The sequence below is a fragment of the Watersipora subatra genome, chromosome 9 (assembly GCF_963576615.1).
Source record: "Watersipora subatra chromosome 9, tzWatSuba1.1, whole genome shotgun sequence".
Lineage (NCBI taxonomy): Eukaryota > Metazoa > Bryozoa > Gymnolaemata > Cheilostomatida > Watersiporidae > Watersipora > Watersipora subatra.
The window spans coordinates 53,760,024-53,771,741 of record NC_088716.1 but is presented as its reverse complement, the minus strand read 5'-3'; the positions used below and the strand labels follow the sequence as shown (position 1 = coordinate 53,771,741).

The window sequence follows — 11,718 nt, the reverse complement described above, 5'->3', positions numbered from 1 at the left end:
TAAATGATTTGTGCTGGAATATAGTTGTGCTGCAATATAGTTGTGAAGTACTTTTCATTTGTTCTAAAGATTTCATGCAATATTATGAAAATGGAGATTTATATATATACATTTATGTATACTGTATATAGTATAATGAATAAAATCATGATGCTGATTATTTATGCACATCCGCTCAAGTACTAGTCATCAAAGCAATATGTTATGTGTCTATATTACACAGTCGTTATTACAATGATACCGGAATCCGCGTTTGGTATTGCACTCAATACATTGGAGTTGTTACCTCGCAACTTTATTAACAGGAAGCAAAAAGGAAATTCGTGAAACTATGTTATTAGCCTGTGAGATAGTAAACTAGCCGTGTGCTATGCAGTAATGTGACCGCCGAATGGTTCTGCAAAGATTCGGCCTATAAATCATCCGTTGCCTGCACGCTACAGTGGTTTTTAAGTCAAGATTTAGTATCTCACGATTTAACATATTAACAATTTTTTTTATAACAACTATTGGAAGCTGATTTGAATTTTAAAAATTGTCTGTAGTGTTTGGCTCATGTTGTAACGGTACGTACACATAAGCTAAGTGGTTATGTCAGTATTATTTTTCATGAGTGTAATTTTGAAATTCAGTAATTCCTCCGTTTTTCTAGCTGTTGGACAACTATTTGTGGTTAACTACGCATTCCCGATTTGTTTGTGAACACCTATAGTTTTATAACGTAAGGTATAGAACAGTGATCTATTGAGTGTAGTATTATTATCTTTTTATTCTCGATATTGGATAGGTCCAAAGATGAAAGCAAATGTGATCGTCCCTAAAGGAACGTCAATAATACAAAAAGCTAGGACCTCTTTCCCAAGTGGTTTATGATTTTTCTTTTTCAGGAGTTACCTTTGCTGAGTTAATTGTGCAGCTGAGCTTTGCAACGAAATATTCAGCGACTAAATTGTTTTATCATTCACAAAGTCACTTTGTAGTTACGTGAAAATTCTCCGTAACAGATAACAGGCAATTCAAATTAGCAAGATGAGTTTTGAGATGTTCAAAGCTCTTCCAATTTGATTCTTTTTTTTGTTTGCATTGGTTTTACGACTTCTCAATAAGTTGAGCACATAATAACTCATGTTGTCACAAACATGCTTTTTATTGCAGATATCTTGTACCTTGAAAAAATAATTTTTGTAACTGTTTCGTGTTGCAGTTTTTTAAAATACCACAGCTGATGCAGTTATAATAACATTTTTATGTTTGTTTTATTTAAATAAGAAGGTTAGTGACAGCCAAGGGCACGAGCTCCTGCTCGCAATCTGCATTGCATTGTCATTAATGGTTGTATACATATTTTACACTGATAGTCTTTTTACTACTTATTGTATTTGACTAATGTTGGCATTGTGGTCATAGTTATGGCTATAAGTGTTTGTATTCCTAATATTATAGTATAAAAGTATTTTAGATTATATTATACGCTATACTATTTTATTCGTTTAAAAATTTGTAATCAAAACTGAAGCTAATAAGTATATCTCTTTCAAGTCGGCTGAGGCCTGATTACTGTGGCTAAATGCTGCACAGGTTGAGGTTGTTGGCTTGTGCATGTGTATATTTGTGGGACCTCATGGGACTGCATTGGTTTAGCCGAAGAAATTTGTATCAGAAGATTGAAAGCTTTCAAATGAGACATGACTGTTACAAGTGCTAAAATAATCGATCTCATTTGAAGATTAAATTGCGCAGATTCTTGTAATTTGTGCCCAAGAAAATCTTCTTTTGACATTAGATTGTTCTGGTATTTTTACTGGCTAGCGCTGTTCAGTGTATAGCTTGTCTACAGACACACTTCAGGTGAAGAGATTATGTATCAACGAATGCATATATCTTACAGAATGCAAATTTTGATTGATATGTTTATAACCACTGTCATGATAGAAAATTTGCATGTTTCCTTGTAAACCCTCATAAAGATCTATTGGAAAAAAGACGTATTTGTAGACTAACCATTTTGTGTAGTCTTTATATTTCACATACAGTTCTAGTGTTAATCATTACTAACATTATGTCACAAATACCAAAATAATAAGCGCTACTCCTAATATAATAGTTGCTAATATATTTGTCATGCCATAGTCGAAAGCAACTGTTTGAAAAAGCTGCTTTATTCTCGCAATTGTGTAGGTTTTCTCTTTGGTTGACCAGTTGTTATAGAATTTCTATCACACCTACACTCATTCATGTTCAGCGCATGAGCAGCCATTCAGATGATGTATGCATCATGTCACTGAGTTAATTTAATATCATTGTTGATTTTCTATGAATGACGAAAGTTCACCCATTCTTGACCTCCATTTTAGGGGACAGATATTTATAATCCACTGTTACTCTGCTCAATGTTTTCCTTCAGCTTACGAAATCTTTTTGTTGTTAGGGCAACAATGTTGAAGTATCACAATCACCCACTGTTCATTGGTGGCATAAGAATACGTTAGTGTTAGTTACTTTACTAAAATAGCGAGTGTGTTATAAGTAAGAATCATTATGGGAATTAAGCCTAGCTGTTGTTACAGACATCGAGGAAACATATAAACAGGTACACCAGTATTTAGAGTCTTTACCCGGAACAACTAAACATTATTAACCAAGTTTTTACTGCATTTGTAAAATATTTTGCGCGTCCCAAGTACCAATGCAACGGTTGCAATTTTTAACTTATTTTTGTTATCTTTAGAAAAAGCTATTCTGTATTGAATGAATGTTGTCATCAAGGGAGGTATAATGTGCATTGCTAAGCTCATACAGGAACAAAGGCTACTTAACCTTTGTGATGGGTCACAACTGCTGCCTGCTATTTTTTTTTAAAACCTACACATATACTAAGGCTTTTTCAAGTTTATAGTGGTATCACAAAGTGTTTTCCTAATTGACCCAAACTGTACTTCGCAAACTGCAAATTCACACAATTTGAAATCTATTTTTGAAAATCATCGTGAAGAGGACTTGCCATATGGTGAGCTAGAGTGGGTGCCTTTTTGACAGGGCAACTCTTATAGACTCGACTCCATTATGTTTACTTATGCATGCTAAATATAGCATGCATACATTTGCATAAAACGTGACATTCATGCATTAATTCATGCTCTGCATTTGCAGATTTTTGAGACAGTCAAGTTAGAATCATTAAAATATATTGCACATCGCGCTAGGTTTTCATGGTTTAACTCAATGTTCAAAACTACATATCACTATTGCCTGCTTTAAGATTCTGCTCTCAAAAGCTGTAAATATCAGCATAATTAACTTATATATAATTTGTTTATAAGATATCTTTACAACTCTCTGGACTTGGCAACCCACAAATACGCTCCACATGTTACTTTGGCTGCATTGACTGTTCTACCGTAAATTTGTACCAGTTGAATTATTAATATATATGTAGAAACCACTACAAATTATGTAACATTGTATGAATAACAAGTGCTTTATTTTCAAGATTTCATGACCTTGTCAGCAGCATCTATACAAATCAAAACTCATGGTCCTGTGTCATGGTGTTTGTAAGGCATTACATGGCCAAGAATTTGAACAAATAGGTGTTCTGTTCTAATCTATAAAATCCTCAGTTCGATAGGTTTTGGGATTTCGCTTTTAAGAATCATGAAAATATGTTTCAGAAAATGGAGTGTTCACCCGTCTTTGAAAAATAGTGAATAGGAAATAAGTTTTAACTCCTTGATCTTAACTGTTTTTATGGAAGAAAAAGCAGTTCAAATGTTGTAATTGATTCTATTGATTTGGCTGTTTTTTATTAGCCTCCTTAATGACTAGCATTGCTTTCTCTCACTTTGCTGGATAAGCGACTTGGACACTTGCAAAGGTAATGCAGTGCGTTTTTAACATGAAAGTGATTTTCTCTGTTACTGCTGTCTTATAAATTCTTTATATGTTTTTAAGCCCTGTCACCATCACACTGTTTGTTTTTATGAATTCCAATTGAGTAGATTTACTTTTCATAGGTACTCAAGAACATGACAATGTGATTTGTAAGCTTTCAACAGCAGTGTTATATCTGTAGGAGCTCAGACAAAGCGGTGCCTATTTAACAATTTTGATGTTGAAAGTTCTATCGGCGGAGCTGTGTTTGCGTCATGCAGTTGCCATGTTCAGAATGCTAGAGGCTTGCTCAACTGATACATAATACATTATTCAGACTCGTTGGTTGGCAACTTGTCAAACAAACACATGAAGAATAATGGATAGAATTTGTGAAACAAATAATGACAGAAGGAACCAAATAGACACGTGTGCATTGAATGCACCCTGGATTTTCTGTATAAAAATATTAGGCTCCGCCGGGCATCGATGAGTTGATTTGAGAGACTATGTAATTTGTTGGCAAAAGCGATTCTGCAAGGCACTGTACTGTGAAGGTAGATTGAGTCAAATTTGGCTAGATATTGACTCATAAAAATTTTAAATTCATTTTTTTTAGGAATTTTAGCTGTTCTGTTGTAACATTTGAATATCTTTACTTTTAGAGACTACCAACATAGCTTTTGTTAGTAGCTGTAGTAGTAGCTATGTTAGTAGCTATGTTAGTAGCTATGTTAGTAGCTATGTTAGTAGCTATGTTGCTAGCACATTCACACATAGCTGAAGTTTGGGTGAAAGCGCTTCAGTCAATTAATTAAGTTCGAAATCTATAATAATGGTCAAAAGAAGGTGTCTGTTCTACTAATCACATATGAATTATTTCATTGACATATCATGCTTGACTCGTTTTACAGGTGATGCTATGCACCTTAAGGCCACTCTCAAGAGTGGGCAGAATCTTGATTAATCTAAATTGTTAACATCGTGTATATTAGCGTCAATGGGGTGATGACCCTCGAAAGATTGTCAATATACTATTACAGCAGGATGCGTGCATTGAAGCACACAAGTCATCGCTTGTCTAAATAGCTAAAGACATGAAGGTGAATTTACTCTCTTCATTCACCTCTACATCACTTGTCTACTTGAACTCAGTGAAAATACTCTGCCAGAAAGTTATGCTAAATTTGACTATAATTGCTAAGCAGAATAGTTCTCACATCAACATATCTCTTTTAGTTGTGAATCGCAAACTTGTTTCTTCGAATAGTGGCTAAACAGCGATTTTAATGAGTTTGGTAATCAGGTTATCCCTAGCCTTACAGTTTCTATGAAATCAAATTTTTAGAAAGGTGCTGTAGTTTCGTAACAACAGGTGCTAGGGACAATACGAAAGCTTTTTGGCTTTTTGTCGTACAGTTTGTCATTAGAACTCCTACAAGCATTTTCATGGATACGCTTGAAAACCAGTTGGCAAGTCATTAGACAAGTTGATCACTAAAGGTGGGGTATGCCTTATTGTCTTGCGTATGCTGAAAACAACCAGTGGTTTAATGGGTTGACAATTTATACGCAAGTTGGCATACTGAAATGGGTTGGCGGCTCAGCTGTGGTTGTGTGGGAACGGTGGTATTAGGCAAGGTTACCCATTGGATATGTGCCATCATTTACTGACCATCGGCTAGATATTAAATGCAATCTTTATACGCTGTGGAGAACATTTATACTGCCAGCATCCCTCAGTCTATCTTGTCTCGGTTTGCAAGTTATGGGTGTTTACTAGTTAATAGTCGTGTAAGGAGGCATATGTGCAAATGTTATCATACTTTACAATATAACATCAGCAGTGCTAATCTTTCGATCTCATCTCTGCTTCACTTCTTTTGCTATTTGTATACGAAGGATCTTAAGATTTCACACAACTTTTAAAGCGGAACGCACCTATATTGTCAGATATTGAAGCAATAATTTTAGTAGGCTATCACCTCCTATGTCATGTTGTAACATACATCTGTGAATGGTATTTTCAGTAAGATATTTTAGTTATCACTACTTAAAATATCAATGAAATAGTAGATGTGAAACTCTGGTCAGATTTCATGTTTTAAAGTAGTTTTTTGTAGAACAGGCGACAAAGGACATCCGATCATTGCAATTGAGATATGTGTTAGTAAAGTCATGATGTATGCTGATAAGGATCAGCTAACAAATGTCTAACCTATTGGAACAGCTTAGGATAGATTTAACAAGTTCAATTTGTGTTATTACTAGTGATCCATACTTAGCCATTGGTGGTGTTTTCACAATCTAAAGAACCAATGAAATTTGTGGTTTAAAATATTGTTTTTATTGATTTGTTTCGTATTCTTCAGATACAGCAAAATAGCTTTCTAGTTATATTACAGTAATGATATCCTTGTAATTCTCTGAAATAAGCTAAACATTTCTTAGGCCTTCATCCTGGTTTGATACAATGGAGAGTGCTTACTGAAAGTGGTTAACTATTACTTCCACTATATTATTGCATTAAAATTGATCAAGTTGAAATAAAAATCCCATGCTGAAAAGCTGTAAACAAATTTATGATTGTAGCAATGGCCAAATAAATATTTGCTGTTGTAGCTAAAGCAAAACTATGGCACATAAAGCCACGATCACTCAAGTTACTAAGTTGAACAGATTTTTTAAAATATTTGTGTCTTTTAGATTTCAAGTTTTTATCGACCATTGGATATTTATTTCCCATTTCCAGCTCAAGCATAAATAACATGACATCAATTCCAAATTCGTGTCAGCAAAAACTAAAAGATTAACAAACATTTCAACTTCAAACATGTACATTGATCCAATAGCACTCGTATGAATCTATCAAACCTATCATTAAATAGAAAAACAGTAAAATTGGAGTTACTGTTCACCTTGTCAATAAATCTATTTACCATTTTTTTCATTTCTTGAACTGAAATGTTTTAGTATAAAATGAGCTAATATTGCATCAAAAGCTAAAATATTTAAAATAACAAGTCAGCCTTATAGTCTCAACTGCCAAAATATTTCTACAAGGAGCTATGACAATACTGTGTAGATAGTCAAAAGACCAGCATTTTTACCTAGCAATGGCAACTGCTTGATATTCGTTGATACAAATGTTGTTTTTACAAACTGCTGTGGTTTAATTCGCTCCTAATATTACATAGCAAATAAAAGTAGTCAGAAGGAGCAGTTTTGTGTTATGGTCGGCTAAGTCTCCTTAAGTAATAGAGCATCATTAGCAAAATCAATTGAAGCCATTTTGCCGTAATCAGCTAGTAGTCAAGCTATTAGTGCGCTTATTCATTGACAGCTAAAAGGTAATAAAAACCATACTTAGTCACGTTTAGGAACTAAGACCTACGAGTCATCATGACAGCCACCCGAATGGAAAAAGCACGCTAAATGAAGCCGCTAAGAGCAATATTCGCATATAGGGATCAAGTCATCTCGAGGCTCCTCATCTCAATGCTTTGTCATGTATGCCGAAGATATGGAGCCGTTAAAAATTACCTTTCTCTGAGTTGAACAGGAGCTATAGTAATATGTTATTAGCGAATACACTAACATGCCAAATAATGTCACAAATCCTAATGCCAATGTCACAAATCATATTGTCATGTCACAAATCACAATTTCTCATCACTTTTATTGACATCCCTTGAACTATCATAATTTTATAAGCAGCAGTGGACGATGCCCTCACGATGGTCTACAGAGTCCATTGAAAATGCGTCATAGTTTTCCAAGGCGACTAGGTCGACTAGGCTTGTCGACTTAAGCGTGTTGACCTAGTCGTGACGATGCTGTGTTTACATTGCTTATCTTACCTACAGTTAAATCACGGCATGTGAAGTTAATCAGTTCAGATATTTTTTTTGTATGTCAAAACCGTTGTATATTGGAGCAAACCTTTTTATAAGAATAAATCATATTTGGTTTCATTCGTTTCAAAGCCCAAAAACAGCAGTAAATAATTCAAGTAGTTAAATACAACACAAAAGCAAATAAATTATATACAAACATGTGAAAATAAATTTAAAAACCCAAGTTTATGTAAAATATGAATTATGTCATAATCAGTAAAATATATTTTTGTTGTTAGTTTGCTCTAGAGACCCATGAACGGTAGTGTAGGCTTGGCAATGCTCAAGTTCAATACTAGAGTGGCTAATAGCAATGGTTTTCATTAACTTAATTTATATGTATTTTTATGTTTACATTTTTACTTCATAATTTGCCAGCCTTTTTACAGCTACTTACAAACAAAGTAGTGTTTTCAAACATTTTCGACTGTAGATGTTGAGAATTACTTTGTCGAGACAAATATTTGCTAAAAGTGCCAATCGTTTGATTTTATCTGTATTTCTATATATAATTGTTTGGTTTTAATTGACTTATTAAATAATTTTTTACATAACTTCATGTTCAAAGATTCAGTTTAGAACAATCAAAAAGTTTAAAAACAAACATGAGTTGCAGCAATTTTTCAATTATGGATTGAAAAACAATTTTTATAAAACTATGATATAGCAGTTTACAGATGAATTGATATGCTCACTCTACTCCATACTGTATACTTTCAGAGGTTATAGACAACTGGACGTGTATTGTGTAGCCAGCAAGAGCTGAACATCAAAAGATTTCTAACCCGCTCAGCCCGAGTCTTTGCTCACTCCTACTCAAACATGTCAGCCTGATCTGATTGGCTCTTCGCGCTGTTAGCTTACTGTCCAAAGCTCTTTACAACTCAACCACAGATAAGATATGGGAGATTCTATCATGACGGAATTTGATGAGAGGAGGATCAGCAAGGTAGGTGTTCAGTGCGATGTCACGATTTGACAATTATACCGCTGCTAGTGTCTGTTGTCAGTTTATTTAGGACTACATATAGCTTCTACTCAGGGAGAAGTGATCTCTATGACAAGATGGCTAGTAGTGTGGCCTTTACTTTATTGTTAACCCGATACTTTTTGTAAGCATTTTCTCTTTGTTAGCATTTTATTTTCTGTACTTGAAGCCGGTCGACAAACCTTTTAAATAAGGAGATTTGAGCAAAATTTAGTCAAAAGCTAGAATACCAGTTATTAAAATGGACTCAAGTGAATAGTTGCAACACCAAAACAGTTACAAAGTGTCCCCAAGGCCTCTACTAGCAGATCCCTAAGCATGCATCAATTAGTTCAATCTTATAATGTATGCAACTGAAATGTTTCTTGCGAGAGCTATGGGAACGGCATTGAGCTATTCTTGTTGAAGGTCGATATCTCTCAGCTTGTTTCCTATTGCAGCTATTTAGTGTTACGACCTGCTTTCCTGTTACCCGAAATCCAACCTGCTGATTGGGATTATTCACATATTTAGTATTGACTAAACTGTCTTATAAATTAAATACCAACCACTCAGCTTTTTGCGCATTGAGCCGCCTGCATTTGGTATGGTTTTTTTAGGTGTACGTCATGCCGCTAGCTTTCTCCAAGAAAATTAAAACAAATTCTCTTCTCATATTGCATGCTCAATGTATCATGCTATTCCAGCGTACAATATAACAACAGTAACTGATGCAGAAACATTAGTATAGTATATCGCGCATTGTTAAGTATGTTTCCATCAAAATGGCCAGAGTTTTTTATGTGTCTGTGTTGTCTTTCTTTGTTGTGCATGTGTGATTTCTCTTTATAGAAAACTCTATAAGTGTAAGTAAACGTATAAATAAATGTGTGGCAAGGATATAATCTTCCTCATTCTCTTCTTTGCAGATCTTGGTATGTGTAGAGAAAGGCCACCAAAATGATATATATACTATTGAATAATTGTACAATATGGATAAATATAGATAAATATTATATAGATTTATAAATCTCAGTGTTTGTCATTTGTGTGTCCAGCTATAGCGATAGTTTTTGGTACGAAAAATCCAGTTTGCAGTGGATTTGAGCTGGGAACCTCCTTGTATGCAGGCAGAAATGCTATCCACAAATCACACGCTTTACTTGCGATACAATGGAATAATTGTGCACATAATTATTGCACTTGCCAATTTTTAATGGTGATTGGTTAAAATACCTACGCTTCACGTTTGAACTAATTTACTAGAAAAATAATTTTACTGAAAGATTAATTTCAGTACTAGAAAAGTACATGCTCATCCTTCTCCAAAATGGTGTAAATATATATATATGTATCTATAACAAAAGCTTAATTAAATTAGATAAGTGATAAAATTTTAGCTATGCAAAAATTGAAGTTCAGTAAAATAGTTAAAAATACATACTCAAACTTAGCTTCAAGTATGTGTTTAGTATAAGCTAAATTCATTTAAGTTAAATTCAACGTTTATATCATATGTCTGCCTCGAAAGTAAGAACTCCCTATATGGTATGTACTGCACATGTTACATTGTAACGTTACATTGTAATGTTACATTTTATTGCAGATCATAACCACTAAATACACTAAGGTTACTGTAGGTAACTATAGTTAGTAGTGTTAAAATATCATTTTTTTTACTAAATTTTAATATGTACACTACATATATAAAACTTTGATGATTTTTCCTAGGGATGATTGTATTAGATATTTGCTATGGTTTTATATACCCCTCTATATGAAATCTTCGCCGTGCAATGCCAACACTGGACTAATTGGAATCGTATGGTGGGGTCCATTGTAGATATATTCAGACAAACACACCTAACATGCGATACTGCGAAATCGATGTGTAATGGAAAAAATTTTAACTTTCCAGATAAGTTTTAGTCTAAACAATTACTCCACTCAATACTAATAGTATAGAGTTTATTTTAGCTTTAAATGTTACATTATCTTGCTTATGTTTAGTTATAGAGTTATTTTTAAACAAATGTAGGATAACCAGCTATTTATATTATATTGACTGTGATGGCATTACAGTTCCAATAATTTGAATTCTTTGGTGGCCTTTCTCTCACATTTGTATGAGCTCTCTCTCTGTGTGAAGTATAAATTTGAACCCTTCTCCTTAGGTCCTCTGCGAGCTATTTTGTGTACAGCATAACTTAAGTGCGGCCAACAGTATCAGAATTAGGGAAGATTTATATGTAGATGCATCTAGTTGATGAGAAATAGCGAATTGCTTTCTGTCAGTATATTATATTACTCAAGTGTACTAATGTTATCTTTACGACTTAGAATATGCTGTTTGGGTGACGACATAATAGTACTTGTGAAGCAGTTCTATAACATCATTGATATAGCTTGTGAAATCTTTCAAACAGCTCTGACACTGACAGGGAGATCTTTCATCTGCCCATTTTGTAGACATAGTCGCAAACTGCCACTGCTAGTTCCTTTAAGTTGCCAGCAGGTCTTAACTGTCAACCATTTTCAATTTGAAGCGTCGAGTCAATAATAATCTTAAGCGTAAGATTTTACTAAGTTTCTTGAGTTTTTTTGAAAAATAATGCCATTGTTGGAAGGAAAATTTGGGGCAGTCCAAACAGCATACAGTGTATCTTTGGCTGTGCCACTAATTGAAAAGATTTTTGCAGGCTATAAGCCGTTATCGATTTTGTACAAGTCACATAAATGTAGTTTAGGCATTGCGATCATTAGATTGTTCTTATCAAAACATACAATTGCGACTTTTGCTATTTAATCTGAATGTTTGATCATGATTACAAACGGAAACTGGCTTACGAGGCAAAACGGCCATATAAATTAGGGAACAACAACCTGTGGCTCTCTAGTGGTATGTCCTTCGGGCTTGCGCAAGTCGACCAGCTCACACCTAAATTAAATCCAAAATCTTTTCCTCATATGACATTCCCAGTGGCG

The 11,718-nt window shown here is 34.2% G+C and overlaps 1 protein-coding gene across 2 annotated transcripts in view; it reads left to right on the top strand.

Annotated features, from left to right (window-relative positions):
• The first annotated feature begins 432 nt into the window (after positions 1 to 432).
• The window catches only part of LOC137404668 (diacylglycerol kinase zeta-like), a 128,347-nt gene continuing 117,061 nt past the window's right edge, over positions 433 to 11,718 (top strand). For both annotated transcript variants that reach the window (XM_068090893.1, XM_068090892.1), the window contains exons 1-2: positions 433 to 566; positions 8,487 to 8,715. In XM_068090893.1, coding sequence (XP_067946994.1) covers positions 8,668 to 8,715 — 48 coding nt within the window. In that variant the 5' untranslated portion in view covers positions 433 to 566; positions 8,487 to 8,667. The remainder of the gene's footprint in view (positions 567 to 8,486; positions 8,716 to 11,718) is intronic.